This window comes from Dipteris shenzhenensis, chromosome 33 (assembly GCF_047967505.1).
Source record: "Dipteris shenzhenensis isolate YYH24624 ecotype China chromosome 33, Dip_SZ_1.0, whole genome shotgun sequence".
NCBI classification, from domain to species: domain Eukaryota; kingdom Viridiplantae; phylum Streptophyta; class Polypodiopsida; order Gleicheniales; family Dipteridaceae; genus Dipteris; species Dipteris shenzhenensis.
This window is the reverse complement of record NC_141628.1, coordinates 27,657,673-27,677,138: the sequence shown is the minus strand read 5'-3', so window position 1 is coordinate 27,677,138 and position 19,466 is coordinate 27,657,673. Positions and strand designations below refer to the sequence as shown.

Here is a 19,466-nt window from a genome sequence, read left to right as displayed (position 1 = left end):
TGTATGATTTTTCTGTGGAATGGAAAAAGGGAAGCACTAATGTCCTTCTGATATGCTATCATGCGAAGGCGCCCCTTTTTGGCAAGCACTACACGCATGTGCACGTAAGCACAAAGGGTACACATGCACATGTGTAAACAACACACATAGGTAAAGGGCGTACACGCACACACAAAAAAAAGCAATCATACATAGCAAAAACACACATTGTCACACATGCAGATCGATGCACACACATAAACACATATGGACGCGTGCACACACACACACACACACATGGACATGCACATACACATGAGGGCGCACATACTCATACATACGGACTTACATTATTTGGTCAAACAATCCGTCCATCACTAACTTTACCTAGCCTTGAACCATATCAAAAGCCGTGCTGGACTAAAACTTAAACTCGGGTCAAACTCCTTGGATGACGGTAACCACCGCAACACAGACAGAAACACTTTCTGTGAGGAAGCTGCGGAAAGTAGGTTTACTTTGTTACATCTCCATCCTCGTTGCTCTCCTTTGAAATATTTTACCGTTGAGCAGACCTGCGGTGATCTCGCGAGCCATCGATCTTCTCTCCGTAGACAGTTGATGAGATCATAAGGATGAGGAGATTCTTGAGGCTTGTGAGCAGCCATGCTAGCAACGTAGCCGCGCAGGAGCTGAAAATCGGGGCGAAAGCTGGAAAAGTCAACTATTTTGGCACCTCCTCCGCACCTCCTCCTGTCTTTGTGGACAAGAACACTCGGGTTATTTGTCAAGGAATCACCGGCAAAAATGGCACGTTTCACACTGAGCAGGCCATAGAATACGGTACCAAAATGGTTCGTTCTTGCTCGTTTCTATTTGTCAAGATTTGACTGTAAACAGCTCCTTATTGGTGATCGAACGTGTACCTCATTGTCGATCGAAGTAATGATACTTTCTTTTTTTCTATTTTTGGGCCCCAAACGATATGTTGACTAGGAAGGAAGATCAGAATGCTCCATTACAGCAGTTCCAAATGCGATCCTCTTATTTTTGGGTCCTTTATTTGGATTCTCTGTGGACACCGTTGAACAATCGTTATTTCAGTTTGCCTTTTAGCTTAGGTGGAACTATGATATTCGATCTGCTCTTTCTCTTCCTGCCGGATTTCATGAGGATCTGGCAATGGTAAACGTGCCGGATTTCATGAGGATCTGGCAATGGTACGACGTCTGCTTGATCAATGTTAAGCTAGCATTAACATGTTTTTCAGCTATTGCTGCATGAAGGAACATTGTATGTGAGATCGAGCCTGTAAGCGTGTTCTATAAATATCACAAAAGTTGCCAGGGCTAGTTATGGTAGGCCCTCGTTAAGCCATGTGTCGTGATTATAGGCGTTGATCTTTATGAAGATCCAAGGGTTTGAAACGTGCTTTCTTGAAAAGCAAAACTTTTGTGAGCTCTCCTAAGCCACGTGTACAATTTTAGGCCCTTGATTTTAGATTGATCTAAAGGACTAAAACATTCCTTCCAAATTTGACCCAAAAGCATACTTTTTTATTCATTCTTCCCACAAATCTATTATATAAGGAGGGAGATAATTGCATATTTTCTTTCTTGCCATCACTTGATTGCGTAATTGTTGGACAAAGCTCACGACCTTGCTATCCAAACTCCAATTGGATAATAGTGAGGATTCAGGTCCAATTTGGAGTTAGAGCCATGACGAAAAGGTTGCCTACCGCAACCTAGTTCATATCCAAGTGATTGATACTAATCAGGGCTAAGTAATTGAAAATACAGGATACAACCTATACTAGTCAACATGGGAAAAGGGTGTCATCAAGTTTAAAAAAATGTTAGTTTTGACGCTAATCGTAAAAGAGCATAACATATATACGTAGTGAGAAGAGAGTCCATGTTTTAGTTTCGAGAAATTGGCATCAGGATAGTGGATGGCAACGTAACATGCACTTCAGCCCCATGTTGGATGATTTGAAACTTTTGCAAGATGACTGATTCTGTAGGTCTGCTGATTATTAAACATGCAATATAGTAACCCCGTGAGAAGTAATTGAAGACAAAGGTCACGATGAGGTTTCCATGGATAGTGATCAAGCTGTGTGTGATACTCAAGTGCATAAAGTTTTTGCATTATGCGTTTGAGTAGTCCCAATTATGGAATTCTGATGAAGTCTTTAGTGGGGTGTAGAATGAGATACGTTTCACTAGACATGTTATTTTGGGTGAATTTGTTATTAAGATTTTTGAAAGATATATGAAAGTTCATCATCCAAAAGAAGTATGAGATGCGGATGGTCCAAAGATGCGACCAGAAATGAGAAATGACCTCCTTGGAAACCTCTTGTCCTATGCCCTCGAAGGAGTCCATGCTGCCTCCAACTGAAGACGGTGGCCAATGCGGGTGGTGTATGAAAAGAAGGCTACCTCCTTCGCCTTGTTCGAGTGCCATGCTCGGGCTGGCCAAACCCTCGGGTCTCATTGAACCTCCCGAAGAGGTTGGCCCTCCCATAACCAATCACCACCATGCGTCCTCTTGTCGCCTTAAGACTCTATCCGGATCAATAGTCCAACCGGTCCACAACCCTGGCTCTCTGCTAGTTAATCAAGCCACCTCCCCATCTATAAGTCCCCAAATGAGGAGAGCATCGAGGGGGTGTGTCATGATCTGTGACGTATTCCTTTCTCTATATTTAGACTTATGGATGGTTTGATGAATGGACACTTGTGGAAGGGTATGCCCTTTCGATGGGACATTTCCTATGAGGCACAACCCTTCACAAGAGACATTCTATGGAAGAGACACTCCTATTGTAATGTACCCTCTCATCAAGGGTCACACCCTTCACAAGGGGTACACACCTCTTCATGCACATACTCTTTGGAGTACACACCTTTTCATGTGTGACTCCACTCTCTATATAAGAGAGGCCCAATTGTATGGATGACACATTACAGACAGACACTCAAGCAATACAAATATTCCTTGTTCTCTGCTATTTCAATCTCCTTTCTATTCCTTAGTACATTTCTAAATATAGTAAATCTAGGATTTCTTACAGTGGTATCAGAGCAAATTTCGCTCCGGCCTGTATTCTCCACCTTCTAGCGCCTATCTGATACATCTCTTTCCGCTAGAAGGATTCCGTGCACATTGTGCATGGAAGAGATGGAGAGAATGAGCGTAAAAATCTTTAGCGCCAACCCCACCTAAAGTCATCAATGGCCTCTCCATCTCCCCCACATCACGAGTTGATGTGAATGGACACGACAAAAATCGTGTCTTTTGATTTGCTTTGGCTATCCCAAAACCAAGGGACGCACCTTTTCCACCATCGGACACACCTTTTGATGAAGAGTTTTGACTCCTCACCCAAGGGACACACCCCATCGTGGAAAAAAGGACACATCTTTTCGTGTGGGGACACCCCTTTTTAAAACAGGGTCACACCCCTTCATGAAATGGTACACCTATTCCAAGGGTCACACCCCTTAGAATAGGCACACCTTTTGGCACCAAGCACCCTACAAAAGGGTACCTAGAGGGCCTAAAATGGGGAACCAGTCCTATACCCAAGACCTAACCCTAGACTACCCAAGGGTTCATTAAACCCATGTTTTAATTTTTTTGGTAACCACCACCCAGCAATAGGCGCACAAATCAAAACGCGAATTCCTGCAATATGTTTCCCCTTTTCTGCAGTACGTGTTTGCACCATATCCTTGCAGCAAGCTGTGCCCCACGTCAGGCCTCCATCTTGCGTCGTTCTCGATGGCCTGCATCAGCCGGCTCTTTTGCATACCGGCCTGCAAGACCTGGTGATCGAACAGACCCCCTTTGCAGCCCCTATGGTCATCTTGCTGCCCCGATTTCTGCAAACAGCGTAGGTGCCAGAAATTCGCCAAGGTCCTAGAAATTCGCCATCTTCTTCTACTGCAAATCAGCCCTGGAAGCAAGCAACAAGCAGCGCCAGATGCAAGCAGGTTGCGCCCTTTGTCAGGCTTCCATCCTACAATCTACTGGATCGTTTTTGGCAGCCGGCCCTTGCTAGAGCATCGCCACCATACCTACCTGTGACCAGCAGCCTTGCTGCCCCTGTATCGCGATTCAGACCAGGCTGGATCTTGCTGGCTCATCTCGCCACCTTAGCCTGTGAACAGCGACCTTTTGCTGCCTTCCAATTCCGACCAGCCAGGCCCAGTCCTGCTTCTCGCACCCCACAAGTACTTGCCACTTAATTCAACGCAGGAAAAGCGTGTCTGGTTCCACGCAATCTGCCCTTTTCTGGACCACGCCTCTGCCAACGCCCCTATCTGCCTCGAAAGTCTCGCCAAGCACTTTTTCTTGTTCACATATCCACGTGGACTTGCAAGGACAGCAACATGGACCTCCGGACAGTGATCTACAGGCCTTTTCTACGCAACTAATTGGCAGATCTAATCTATGCCAAGTGGATTCTTTCCATTCTATTTCTAAGGATTCTCTTTCATATTGTTATTTGACGCTCATTATCAAATTACAACAAATGAAAACCTCCTCCTTAAAGCATGGAAACCCCTGATAATTCCCCAGTCCCTTCAAGGACACCTCAGGCATCATCTACCACACAATATCGTGTTCAGATTGCACAACCAGCCCATTTCGGAGCTTTTGCATTGTGGGTCTTCTGTGTCACGTGCCCTTCCAGTGACTTGGACCACATCCTATACCTTCTGCGTGAGGCATCTCAGTTACATTACTTCCTCAACACAGTCCAGGTTGTGTTCCACGAGACACGTAGATACGCAGAACCCGATATTCCTCACGAGTTTGCTGTCCATCTTTGGAGAGACTTTTACCCCTTAGCATCAGCATCTCCAGGGTACTCTCCACCTCCTTCAGCTCCCAGATATCCTCCTGTACAGGTTGTACCTTCCCCAAGACAGTATTTACACTCTGAAGGCACTCCTCCTGGATATCCTCCACTTCCGACAGCAGCTCCTTATCCCTTCTCAGATCCGTGGACTCTGCAACCTGCCCCTGTACTCTCACGAGCAGTAACACCCATTTCGGCATCACCAGTGTTACCTCAGACAGGACCTCCTTTACTAGATTTCAAGGGGTGGTTCCATCCTACCTCGCCTACCCCCTCCAACATGAGCAATCTCAGGGAGCAGCCCGAATCTTCTTCCAGGATTGGTATAAACTAGAGCGCAAGTTCGTGCTTTTCTCATAGGGATCTCAGATATGTCGCAACGCTTGCGTGCAGCCTCTCCGGAGATAAGCGACTCAAGTCCAAAAAAGACCCCTGAAGTCAGCTTACAAGGCGAAGCACTACCTCAACTGCAAGGAGAATCTTGGATTGTTGGACTTTCTGGACCACACATACAGAGGATGACGTGACGCAACCAGACAACTATGTGGACTCATTCTCACCAGAGGTAGAAAACACTGAACTCCGTGTCCTCTACCGTTTACTCCAAGCTTCCTGTCACGATCTGTGACGTATTCCTTTCTCTTTCTAGACTTATGGATGGTTTAATGAATGGACACTTGTGGAAGGGTATGACCTTTCGACGGGACACTTGCCCTTTCGACGGGACACTTCCTAATGAGGCACAACCCTTCACAAGAGACATTCTAATGAAGAGACATTCCTATTGTAATGTACCCTCTCATCAAGGGTCACACCCTTCACAAGGGGTACACACCTCTTCATGCACATACCCTTTGGAGTACACACCTTTTCATGTGTGACTCTTCACTCTCTATATAAGAGAGGCCAAATTGTATGGATGACAATCACATCCACCCTACCGACATTCAAGCAATACAGTTATTCCTTTGCTCTCTGCTATCTCAGTCTCTTTTCTGTTCCTTAGCACAGTTCTAAATATAGTAAATCTAGGATTTCTTACAGTGGTATCAGAGCAAAATTCGCTCCTGCCTGTAGGAAATGCCCCCCCACCTTCTAGCGCTGATCTGATACATTTTTGCCGCTAGAAGGATATCCGTGCACATAGTGCATGGAAGAGATGGAGAGGATGAGCGTAAAATTTTTAAACGCCTAAAGTCATCCTGGCCTCTCCATCTCCCTCACATCACAAGTTGATGTGAATGGACACGACCAAAATCGTGTCCTTTAAGGTGCTTGGGCTGTCCCAAAATCAAGGGACGCGCCTTTTCCACCATGGGACACACCTTTTGGTGACGAGTCTCGACTCCTCACTCATGGGACATACCCCATCGTGGACAAAGGGACATACCTATTCATGCAGGGTCGCACCCCTTTTAACAATAGGGACATATCCCCTCATGAACAGGTGCACCTATTCCAAGGGTCACACCCCTTCGAATAGGCACACCTCCTAGGCCCAAGTACCTACAAAAGGGAACCTAGAGGGGTAAAAAGGGAAAAAAAAAATTAAACCCATCCCCTAACCCTAGGTTACCCTAACTACCCTAGGGTTAACTTAACCCCCAAATTAATTTGGGGCAAATAACCCTTAGGCAGCCCAACGAAAGGGCGTCCCTTTCCAGCCATTACAAACACCAAACAACGGCCGTACGAACTTTCTCGCAGCCTGCGCAAGCATTCGCAGCCCTTCCGTACAATTCGTACGGATTTCGAGTAAATCGCTGCGCATTCTTTTCCGTACCCAGCCGTACAGCCTGCGCCATTTTTCCGTACCCCCCCGCGCAGTCCATCCGTACCTTGCTGCGCATCCATTGGTACCCTGCTGCGCATCCAGCCGTACGGCCAACCAGCAGCCTGCGCCGTTTTCACGCCAGCTGCCTGCGCCATCTACCGTACGAACCGTACGGTACTTCTGTACGGACAGCCAGCCTGCATCCGTACAGGCCGTACCGTCCTTTCTGCATCAGCCTGCGCTGCCAACCCTTACTTCGCCATTCTTGCTGACAGCCGGCCCCTCGCTATTTGCAGCCCTGGCCTTGCCATTGCAGCACTGGATACCTGTTTTTCCTGACAGTCTGCTCCCCTCTCCTTGTTTCGCCATGTTTACCCTGCCAATTCAGCACCAGTTGCCTTTTCTCGCAATGAAGAAAGCCCGTTGACAGCCCGGACCAGACCAGCCTTGAGCACTCCTTACAAAACACTGCAACATGGACCTCCGGACAACGATTTGCAGCCTTCTTCTACGCAATCATTTGGCAGATTAAAGTATTGCCAGGTGGAGTCTTTCCAATCTGCTTTTAAGGATTCTTTTTAACAAATTACAGCAAATGAAAGAATCCACATTAAAGCATGGAAACCCCTGGTAATTCACCCGGCCATTCAAGGACATCAGCTACTACACAATATCGTGTTCAAATTGCACAGCCAGCCCATTTTGGAGCCTTTGCATCTTGGGTCTTCTGTGTCACGTGCCCTCCGAGTGACTTGGATCACATCCTCTACCTTCTGCGTGAGGCACCTCAATTACATTATTTCCTCAGCACAGTACAGGTTGTGTTCCACGAGACACGAAGATATCCGGAACACGATATTCCTCAGGAGTTTGCTGTTCATTTTTGGAGAGAGTTCTACCCTTCACCTTCGGCATCCCCAGGGTACTCTCCACCTCCTTCAGCTCCCCGATATCCTCCTCTACAGGGTGTACCTTCTCCCAGTCAGTATTTACATCCTGAAGGCACTCCCTCTCCTGGATATCCTCCTTTTCCGACAGCAGCTCCTTATCCTTTTTCAGATCCGTGGACTCTGCTACCTACCCCTGTCTTATCCCGAGCAGTAACACCTTTTTCAGAATCTCCAGTGTTACCTCCGACACTTAGGTTCGTGTGGAATAAAAGTCAAATCTGTAACTTCTATTATCTTGTGAGGAGAAACAAGTTGATCATCCGCACCCAAGACTTCTTTTAGTCTACTGACATGAAAGACTGGATGTACTTTAACATCAGGAGGCAATTCTAGTCGATATGCAACTGATCCAATTCTTTTAATGACCTTGAATGGGCCACAGTATCTGGGGGATAATTTCGGAACCAAACCAGTACTTAGGCTCTTGGATTCCTTGGGAATTCGCAAATATACCATCGTTCCTTCAGAGAACTGTCAGAAATCATCTCCTGGATTTCTCTATTGTTCCTGACTAATGCTGAACCGATGCACTGACCCAACAGACTCACGGGCGATGGCAGTAATACAATCCTCCCAGCCACTCTCAAGGGCATGATACGTATTCTTGTTTTTTTCTTCAATAAAATCACTACGTATTTCTTTCATGTTTATCCTTGAGACCCACATCTCCCTAGATAGTTCTTGGCCACATGTTCACATTTTAGGCCCTTACTTAGATGCATTCTTTTTCACCCCTCTCTTGGAGTCCCTTTAAAACCAATTGCCCCTTGGCAATTTTACATTTAGATGCACCTAGGCCCAAGCCCTATTAGAACTATCTAGTCAATGCCATTACGCCCTCACCTAGGACCTTGGCAGTTACTTCTCTTGACCATTTAATTACGCACATTAATTATTACAAAAGTTGGTCATCTTAGAGAAAATGCCCACCGATCTATCCGAGGTCATGCTATCTCGGCTAGAGCATAACATTCCTTCCCTCTTCAAGCATCAGCGTCCTCGATGATGAAATCTGGGAATGCTCTCCGTAACTGGTACACGGATTCCCAGGTAGCTTCTGATAGAGGCTGACCATGCCATGCAACCAACACCGTGGGTATCTTCCGATTTCGTATTTGCATTGTTCCTCGGTCCAGGATTCTTGTTGGTTTGCGCCTTGCAATGTCCTCTATTTCCTGAAACAAAACCACACCTTCGATTAGTGAGTCACCAGCATGTAAAAATTTCTTTAAGCGCGAAACATGAAAAACCGGGTGCACCTTACACCCCTGTGGCAATTCTAATTTATAGGCTACACTGCCTATTCTCTTCAGAATTAACCACGGCCCACAGTATCGAGGTGATAACTTAGCACACTCTCCTGAAGTCAACGACTTCGAGTGCGAAGGAATTCTGAGAAAAACTTTTTCTCCTTCTTCAAATACTCTTACAGACCGATTTTCATCATCCGCATACACCTTGGCTCTATCCATAGCCTGGCGGATATTAGCTCTCGCAAGTGTTAGCATCTCCCGCATCTGAACTACAAAGTTCGCGGCACTAGGCACTTTCTGAGGTACTCCAACTATAGTCGGATTGGCTGGTCTATAACCATAGTTCAGTTCAAACGGACTGAACCCAGTAGATGAATGTTTCCTATCATTGTAGGCAAACTCCAACAATGGCAACCACTTGTTCCATGTATGTTGCCTCAATGACACATATGCTCTCAGCATATCCTCTAAAGTCTGGTTGACTCTCTCCGTCTGACCATCCGTCTCAGGATGATCCCCACTACTCATTCCCAACTCAGTCCTTAGTGTCTCAAATACCGCTGTCCAAAAGTGACCGGTAAACCTGACATCTCTGTCTGACACTATGGATCTAGGCAATCCATGCAGACGAAATATATGTCTAATAAATAACTCCGCTACTTGCGGGGCACTAATAGACTCTCTAGTCGGAATGAAGTGAGCCATCTTGGTTAGACGATCAACCACCACAAGGATAGAATTATACCCTCCTTGTGTTGCAGGTAGCCCTACAATAAAATCCATGGAAATGCTCTCCCACTTACTTAGTGATATTTCCAAGGGCTGTAAAAGTCCGAGTGGCTTCACCCGCTCGGCCTTACTTACCTGACACGAGAAACACCGTGTCACATATTCATGAATATGTTTTTTCATCTTTGGCCAAAAGAAATCTCGTTTCACGAGATCATGTCTTCTCGACACCTGGATGTCTCGCACATGGGCTATCATGGCATTGTCGAATGACTCTCTGCTTGAGATCATTCTGACCAGGTACTACAACCTTGCCATTTCTAACTAGCATACCATCCCTTATGGTATATCTTGCATAAGTTTGGCCTTTTCTGGATGCCAGGTCATCCTTTTCACTTTCCCCGGGTTTTAACACATGAGCCTTAGGCCATAAGCTCTGGACAAACTCGTCCACCTTCTGAGTTTCTCTGATCTCGGTCATTAGAGCACTCTCTAATACCGTGAAACTCAGATTGTGCATAATGCGAGACAACGCATCAGCTACCTTATTGTCTTTTCCTCTTCGGTACCGAGTCGTTAGATTAAACTCTTGCATGAGCTCTGCCCACCTAGCTTGGCGGCCCCTCAAGTCAGGTTGTTTACAAAAATGTTTCAGAGTATCATGATCTACATCCACATAAAACTCTGAACCATACAGATAATGCCTCCATGTTTTCAAAGCATGGATAACAGCATACAACTCTAATTCATGAGTTGGCCAATTCCTTTGAGAGGGAGAAAGCTTCTTGCTTTCGAAGGCTACTGACCTTCCCTCTTGAAGGAGAACTGCTCCTACCGCAATGCCACTTGCATCGGTTTCTAGGAACAACGGTTTCTGGGGATCAACTATTTTTAACACCGGTCCTGAGACCACAGCTTGTTTTATGGTGTTAAAACTTTCTTGTTGATTCTGTCCCCAAATAAAAGGTACTTTATCTGAGGTTAGATCAGTCAATGGCGATACTATTTCGGAATATCCTTTGATATGCCTTCTATAAAACTGGACAAATCCCAAGAATGATCGCAACGCGGTCAGACTCTGAGGGATTGGCCAAGTTAGTATCGCAGCCACTTTCTTCGGATCCATTTCTACCCCCTGTGGAGTAATTATGAACCCTAAATACTCAAGCCTAACCATACACAGTATAGTTTTCTTTTTATTCACGTAAAGACTGGCTTTCCTCAAAGTACTGAACACTATCCTTAAGTGTTCACAATGCTCAGTAACACTCTTACTGAATATCAAGATATCGTCAATAAAATGTATTACGAACTTTCCAATATACGGACGTAGTAAATCGTTCATAAGCATGACGAAGGTCGCTGGAGCATTGGTAAGTCCGAAGGGCATTACCAAAAACTCATAATGACCAAACCTGCTTCTAAAAGCGGTTTTATGCACATCCTCGGCTCTAATCCGGATCTGATGATAGCCGCACTTAAGATCTATCTTGCTGAAAATCACGGCTCCATGTAATGCATCTAGCAAATCATCAATCCGAGCCATCGGATACCTGTGCTTAACTGTGATATTATTCAATGCTCTGTAATCTATACAGAGGCGAAACGTATCATCCTTTTTCCTCTTTAATATCACTGGCGAAGCAAAAGGTGAGAAACTTGGTTGAATCTGCCCCAACTTGAGGTATTCTTCCAGTTGCCTACGCACCTCTGCTTCTTCAGTAAAACTCATTCTATAGGGAGGTCTATTTACAGGTTCTGCCCCCGGGATCAGTTCAATCTTATGCTGAACATTCCGCTCTGGAGGTAACCCATAAGGTAGTTCATCCCTAAAACATTCAGAGAACTCCTCTGTTATAAGATTAGCCAGCTTGGCCATCTCACCACTTTGCGTAACATCAGTGCTAGTCGAAGAATCATCCACCGACTCTACCGATGCTGTGCAAAGGTATAAAAACTCTACTTGAGCCTTCCTGATTTCCATCACGGAAACCAACGGTCCCTGAGGTATATCTTTTTCCCCTCGCAAGACATAAAGCACATCATTCATCTTGAATTGATATACGTGCTTTTTCCAATCAATGGCTGGATTCTTACTAGAATGCCACGCCATTCCCAGGGCTATATCCGCATGAGCAAGCTTGGTCATTTCAAAATCAAGCTTCTCAGTATAGTCCTGAATCCGAAGCTCCAACTGGGTAACCCTTTGGTCCCATACTTCAGTTGAACTTCCGTCTGCCATCCTGACTGTATACGCATAGTCAGATGGACTTGTCTTTAATTTCAGCCTCTTCACGAGCTTGGAGTTAATCACATTGTGAGTTGACGCTGAGTCAAACAACACAATGACATCATGACTGGCCACTTGCCCTTTCATTTTGATTAGCTCCGTATCATTGAAGGCTGTATACCCCGTTGCTGCGGGCTTAGATAGGATGTTATCAGGTGCACTCGTCACTAACTTAGCAACAGATACACATAACAAACAAGGTACTAACCTCTAAGAAGGTCCCGCCAGTTGCATCTGCATATGTTCCGCACTGGGACTCTCCTGCATTTCTACGTCGCATTCAGATATTATCATATTAGCCGTGCGACGATCTTTATTCAGTGGACAATCCTTCCACTGATGTCGCTGAAGGCAGCCGAAGCACAATCCTTCTTTCCTAGCTTTCTCTTTTTGTTCAGGGGTCAATGAGGACTTTGACCAAGCCCGGGCTGCCATTGGAGTTATTTTCCTTTTCACCCCAACGGTGGTACTTGGTTTTGCTGGTCCCTCAACCGGCTTCACCTGCTTGGTTTGGCCACTTGGCTGCGAGACACTTGTCTTTGAAACCCATTTCCTCTGAAATCCCCCTTTCCTCGGGTGCTCATACTGAGTCCCTGCCTGCACAAATCCACCAGATCTGCCTCTGGCATCCTCATAGTTCAGGGCTACTGCTATAGATTCATCTAGTGTAGTCACATATTTAGCCCGAACTTCCATTTTTATTTTGTCGTTCAGTCCATAGATATAGTCTTTTAACTGAACTGACATAGGGAGAGGATCTGTTATTTTCATAACACATTCTCTGAATTTGTCAGTGTACTCTGCCACTGACAAGCTCCTCTGACGAAGATTTCTATAAGCGTCCCAAGCTCGGGATTCTTCATCAGGTGGGAGAAAGTGTTTCTTGAATTCAGTTTTGAACCCTTCCCAGGTGGTTGGAGCAACTTGATCCTTCTGTTGCTTTATCCACCATCTATCCGCTGCCTCAATAAACAGGTGTGTGGCCTCGCGGATCTTCTTTAGATCGGATCTAATCTCACAAATGGCGAAGGCTTCTTCCCACTTGTGCAACCAAACCTCGATCACATCAGAGCTGCGCTCGGTCATCCGACCAGCGTACTTCTCCGGTCTATAATTAGCGATATTAGGCACTTTGACCCTTGCGCGCTCTAAGGAATGTACACTGGGCTCAAGCTCTGCTGGAGCTTTGCCCTTGTCAATCCTAGACGGTCTAGCCGACAAGGCTTGCACCATCTCCCTAATCTCATTTTGACCAGCATTCACTTGAAGCTGCTGGTTCATAATCTGTTGTAAAGCATCCTCTAATATTGAAATCCTACCAATCAAAGTAGGTGCTGCCTGATGTGACATCTGTTGTGTAGATTGAGCTCTAGACTCACTAGGATTCACCCTTGAACTTTGCCCTTCTGCTTCCATTTTGTTGAAAGGGAATTTTTTTTTTTTTTCTTTCTTTCGCGGAAATCCCAAATCCCTTTCTGTACCAGATGACTACTGCAGACTGAAAACTGGAAATATATGTAATAAAAGGAAAGAGACGCCCCCTGGATATATATATATATATATATATATTTTTCAGGTTTCTGCCACTTTTTTTTTTTCTTCTCGGATGGATTTCCCCCTTTTCTTATACACAGGAATGAATAGACGACAGCCTCTGCTGTACAGACCACTCGACTGAAAACTCAGATTTCGATTTAAAAAAAAAAAGAAAGGACTGCTCCCTGGAAGCTCCACGCAGGCTGAATAGGCAATACACGAATTGACGTGACAGCGCCTGTGTTCTGGTTTCGTCAACGACGCCACACTATCACCGTTCATGCGTTCCGCTCGTCGAAGGTCTATATCTCCAATTGCGCTTTATTCTGGCCCTTCGCGCTGATTGAGTTAGGTGAGGGAAGGTCTTCGTAAGCGTGCGTCTACACTCCGCCACACCATCGCAGTAGAACCAACCTGCTCCGTTCGTAACTTTCGTCACTTGCGTGGAGATGACGACGAGCAGGGTTACGCAATTGTTCCCTCAATCGTTCCTAAACAGCTCCTTCACGTCGATCTCTATCGTACTGCGCTGGACTCTCCCTTGCTGCCCGTCGACTCTCCCTTACTGCGCTCTGATACCAAGTGTCAGAAATCATCTCCTGGATTTCTCTATTGTTCCTGACTAATGCTGAACCGATGCACTGACCCAACAGACTCACGGGCGATGGCAGTAATACAATCCTCCCAGCCACTCTCAAGGGCATGATACGTATTCTTGTTTTTTTCTTCAATAAAATCACTACGTATTTCTTTCATGTTTATCCTTGAGACCCACATCTCCCTAGATAGTTCTTGGCCACATGTTCACATTTTAGGCCCTTACTTAGATGCATTCTTTTTCACCCCTCTCTTGGAGTCCCTTTAAAACCAATTGCCCCTTGGCAATTTTACATTTAGATGCACCTAGGCCCAAGCCCTATTAGAACTATCTAGTCAATGCCATTACGCCCTCACCTAGGACCTTGGCAGTTACTTCTCTTGACCATTTAATTACGCACATTAATTATTACAAAAGTTGGTCATCTTAGAGAAAATGCCCACCGATCTATCCGAGGTCATGCTATCTCGGCTAGAGCATAACAAGAACTCTCTAGGTGAACGATGTCTATTAGCATAAAATCTGTCCCGATCTTGAGCACTTCTAATAGACTCCTTGGCAAACTGCAACATTTCTTGCATGTCTTGCAAGAAGTTCTTAGCAGCATCATTTTGAATCCCTTTTAACCCAACCATAACTGGTGACTTAGGTTGAAACCCGTACATAAGCATAAAAGGACTGTAACCAGTACTAGAATGCTTTGCATTGTTGTAAGCAAATTCTATCATAGGTAGATAATCTTCCCATGAAGACTGTCTCTTAGATACATATGCCCGGAGCATGTCTTCAACCAACTGGTTGACCTTCTCTGTACTGCCATCAGATTGTGCTTGATCTGAGGAACTCATACTTAGAGTAGTTTCTAACTTCTCAAAAACAAGTGTCCAAAAGTTACTTGTAAACTTTGAGTCCTTGTCATTGACTATGTCAGATGGCAAACCATACAGCTTAAACAAGTGGTCCACAAACTCGTGAGCTAGCTGAACAGCTGAAATAGTTGTTCTAGTAGGTAAGAACCTAGCCATTTTTGTCAAACGGTCGACTATGACCCAAATGGAGTCATGACCCTTGCGCGTACGAGGCAAACCAGTAATAAAATCCATGGAAATACTTTCCCATTTATTACCTGGAATCTGTAATGGCTGTAATAACCCCGCGCTTCTAAGGCGTTCAGCCTTAGTAACCTGACAAACCCGGCAACCTACTACATAGTTTTCAATAAATACACGCATCTTAGGCCAATAAAAGGTATGCTTCACAAGAGACAGAGTCCGATGTATACCCGGATGTCCAGCACTAGGAGCATCATGACACTCCAAGAGAATCTTGGATTTAAGGTCCAGAACATCAGGCACACAAATCTTTTCATTCCGGAACAGCAAGCCGTTCCTAATCATCCATTTCCTAATCATCCACTGACCTCCCGCCGCCTGTACCGTAGGTGGCACAATCCCTGAGTCCTGGTCAACCATGGAGCTCCCATCTTGGACTCTCTGCTAGTAAGAACTGAAATGACTATCAGTTGCGTATAGCCCCCTCAAGGATTGAAATAGGTCTGAGGATATTTCCGTAAATGACAAAGCATTTACAAACTTAACTCGACTTAAGGCATCCGCCACACTATTCAACGAATCCTTACGATAACGTATTTCAAAATCAAAATCTTGCATTAATTCTGCCCATCTAGCTTTTTGTCCCCTCAATTCAGATCCATCACACACATACTTAATTGACTGATGATCAGTCAATACAAGAAACTTTGAACCATACAAGTAGTGTCTCCAAACCTTAAGAGCACACACTACAACATAAAGTTCCTTCTCGAGTGTGGGCCAACGATATTGAGTGTCGTCTAGCTTCTTATTCTCGAAAGCTACAGGTCTGCCCTCTTGGAATAGAGCTGCCCCAATCGCATAATCACTGGCATCGGCCTCTAAAACATAAGGCCGGGTAGGATCGGGTAATGCAAGAACGGGTGCTTCCTTGATAGAAAACTTCAAGGTTTCAAAAGCCTTGTTCATTGCATCATTCCAAGAGATCGGCTGGGTAGACCTGCGTCCACGACCTTTCAATATGTTTGTCAAGGGTGCCGTGATATGTGAATAATCACGCACAGACTTCCGTAGAAATACCGTAAATCCTAGGAAAGAACGAAGTTGTTTCACAGTCTGAGGGATAGGCCATTCTAAAACCTTCTGGATACGATCCAGATCAATGCTAATACCTTCAGAAGAAATCTTGTGTCCTAAGTAAATGATCTCCTTCATAAAGAAGTCACATTTACTTATCTTGGCATAGAGCTTATGCTGTCTTAGAATAGCTAAGACAAGCCGGAGGTGTCCTATGTGATCCTCAAGCGTTCGACTATATACCAAGATGTCATCTAAGAACACTACAAGAAATTTGCCCAGAAAATCCCTGAACAAATCGTTCATCATCTGTTGAAAAGTAGCAGGAGCATTGGTCAAACCAAAAGGTAATACAAGAAACTCGTAATGACCATACCTAGTTCGAAATGCGGTTCTATCTATGTGTTTAGCATAGATACGGATTTGGTGATAACCCGTACGCAAATCAATCTTAGTGAAATACTTCGCTTCAGCCAAACGGTCTATCAAATCATCGGAACGAGGTAGAGGGTATCGATTCTTAATTGTCACTTTATTTAATCGTTTATAATCTATACACATTCTCCAGGTAGAATCTTTCTTCTTTCTTAAGAGGACATGTGCACCCCAAGGTGATTTACTTGGGCGAATATAGCCCATATTCAGGTAATCCTGTAGCTGGGTAGCTAACTCATCCTCCTCTAGCTGGCTCATCCTATAAGGTGGTACACTAATAGGTTGAGCCCCTGGGACTAAGTCTATGCGATGATCTACTGCCCGTTCTGGAGGTAAACCTTCCGGCAGTTGAGCAGGGAATACATCCTTAAAACTATCTAACAACATTCTCAATTCACGGTGTTCAAACACACTTAAATCATTCTTGTTAATTACAGAAACAACAAATGAAGAAAGCGGAATCAAAAAACAGTGATAGACATCATAATGAGAAGTGTTTAATATATTCCGAAGCTGTATCGCAGATACAATAGGTCCCTGAGAAGAGGGAATTTTATCACACTGAATACAAAATTGGGTGTCCTTATCTACAAAAGAAAGTGTATGCTCCCTCCGTCCAATCCGAATATTGTGGGTTTTAAACCACTCTATTCCGATTAACAAGTCTACATGCTCTAGGTGCATAACATAACACGTAAGAACCCCTGTGTAGGCTTGAATCCGGATAGAAAGCGCTTCAACCTTGCGATCCCAAAACTGCTTCCCAGCTGGAAGCTGCACCTCATAGGTGTGATCGCTAGGCACTGTGGACAGCCCCATCTTCTGCACAAATTTATAATTAACAAAGTTGTGAGAGCTGCCTGGATCAAAGAGAATGTGAACCGGTTGGTCCCTAACTTCTCCATAAACTCGAAAAAGATCATGGGAACCAAACAACGAAGTATTGAAAGTGCAATTACAAGAAAGAGGGCAGGTAATGACATTCACAGAAATACCTGTCATCGAAACTTGGTTCGCTCCCTTGGGTTTGGTACCTAGACCCGCCTGGAGCTTCGGTCCGAGCGCTAACTTTTGATACTTGCGCTTTGGACACTCATTCTTGGTGTGGCACCGCTCCTCGCAGTAGAAGCAACGTCCTTCTTTCTTAAGCTTCAATGTGCGAAGGAAATGGGCTCGACCATTCTTTGCCTGAGTCAAGTGTTTCTTGGAGGCGCTGTCCGTAGACTTCGTCTCCCCGGTACCAGTCGTAGGCTGAAAGAACTTGCGTTTGTTCTTTCCACTCGTGTCGGAAACTGTAGTTGCTTTTGCACCGGCCATGGTATCATCATAAATACGCGCGTAGTTTATGGCCTCTTGCAACATTGTGCATTTGCTGTTCTTTATTTGCAACTTGTACGAATCTGGCAAACCATCCACAAAGAAACCTAACAAGGTCACTGGATCCATCTTTGTGGCCTTGGTCTGCAGATCCCGAAACCTTTGAAGATAGACTTCAAATGATAAGTTCAGCTTTGACATATCGAGGGCTTTAAGCTTGCCAACGATATCATAATCGTCCTCCTTCTTCAGGAACTCCTTCCTGAAGACCCCTTCGAAATCTATCCATGTATCCGGCTTAAGCTGGAGTTCCTTCCACCATAGCAGAGCCTTACCTGACATGAAACCGGCTGCAAGCTGAATTTTCTTCTCATCTGGGTACGGGTGGAACTGGAAGTGTACCTGCCACTTGTGTAACCAAGTGTCAACTACCTCCTTCGTTCGAGACTTTTGATCTCCCGGAAAAGGGTCTGGAGTTATGTTCGGACCTAGCACCGAAGCCATGGCATCCACATGCGTGAGTGCCTGTACAGTGCTAGCCAGAAGAGTGAAAGTCGCCTGAATCCCTTGGAGTTTCTGTGTCAACCTCGTTTGATTCGCATTAACCTGCTCGAATTTTCCATCCAGAGCAGTGGTGAATTCACTGAAGGCCTTCTTCGTAATCAAATCGTCATAAAGACCCTGGTCTTCCTCTCCCATAGGAGTGTAATCCAAATCCTGTTCTCCCATGGTGAACTCGGGATTTGCAGAATCAAACATATCTGAAATCTGATTTGAAACGAATATAAACTGAGAGAAATAACTGAGTGAATCGAAGCTGAAAGGAGAGTGGAGCAGAGAAAAAATGTCCCAAGATATGCTGACGGAAGAAGATGCTGAAAACTGGCGAACAGCGGGCGCGAATAATCCCGGAGTCTTCCTCTTGCTGAATTCGCTGCAGGCTGCAGTGTACGGAGATCTGCAGCAATCCATACTGTACGGAATCCTCCTGCTGTCCGTACAGTTGACGCAATCCGTACGGTTGCTGACGTAATCTGTACGGATGCTGACGCAATCCGTACAGTTGCTGATGCAGGTGTACGGTAGCTGACACAGGTGTACGGCAGCTAGTGCGGGTTGTATGGTAGCCTGACGCAGGCTGTACGGAATCCTGATGGCGCAATCGAGACGATAAGCAAGGAGAGCTTCTCGCACAAGGCTATGGCTGAGCTTGGGACCTTGCCAAGCTTTATAGGGAATAGGGCAGCCAAATTAGGAAGCCCTGCTTCCCAGAAAGGCTCACCCTCCCAACTTTGGAGGGTGGTGCTTTTTCGGAAAAAGCAGCACCTCCCACAGGGTGGCCGCACCCTGTTCCAGCCCCTTGCGCATCACCCTGCCCTGGCCGAAACTCTTTCCAGCCCTAGCGCACCACACAGCCTCACGTTTCTGCGTTCTCTACCCCCACGCAGCCCCGACCAGCCACGATCTGCACGCCTGCCACTCAGCTCCTCTATCGCCTCTCCTACCTGCACCTCCGCTCTCTCCCAGCTACGCTCATCCCTCTCTCACCTAGACCCTTCAGCAAATTCGAATCACACTCTCTCTTTCTCCTACCTTTTCC

General features: G+C 45.4%; 1 protein-coding gene across 1 annotated transcript in view; it reads left to right on the top strand.

Moving 5' to 3' along the window:
- The first annotated feature begins 372 nt into the window (after positions 1-372).
- The window catches only part of LOC147879913 (succinate--CoA ligase [ADP-forming] subunit alpha-2, mitochondrial-like), a 48,008-nt gene continuing 28,914 nt past the window's right edge, over positions 373-19,466 (top strand). The window contains exon 1 of the mRNA XM_087371889.1: positions 373-833. Within this exon, the coding sequence (XP_087228015.1) occupies positions 615-833 (219 nt within the window). The 5' untranslated portion in view covers positions 373-614. The remainder of the gene's footprint in view (positions 834-19,466) is intronic.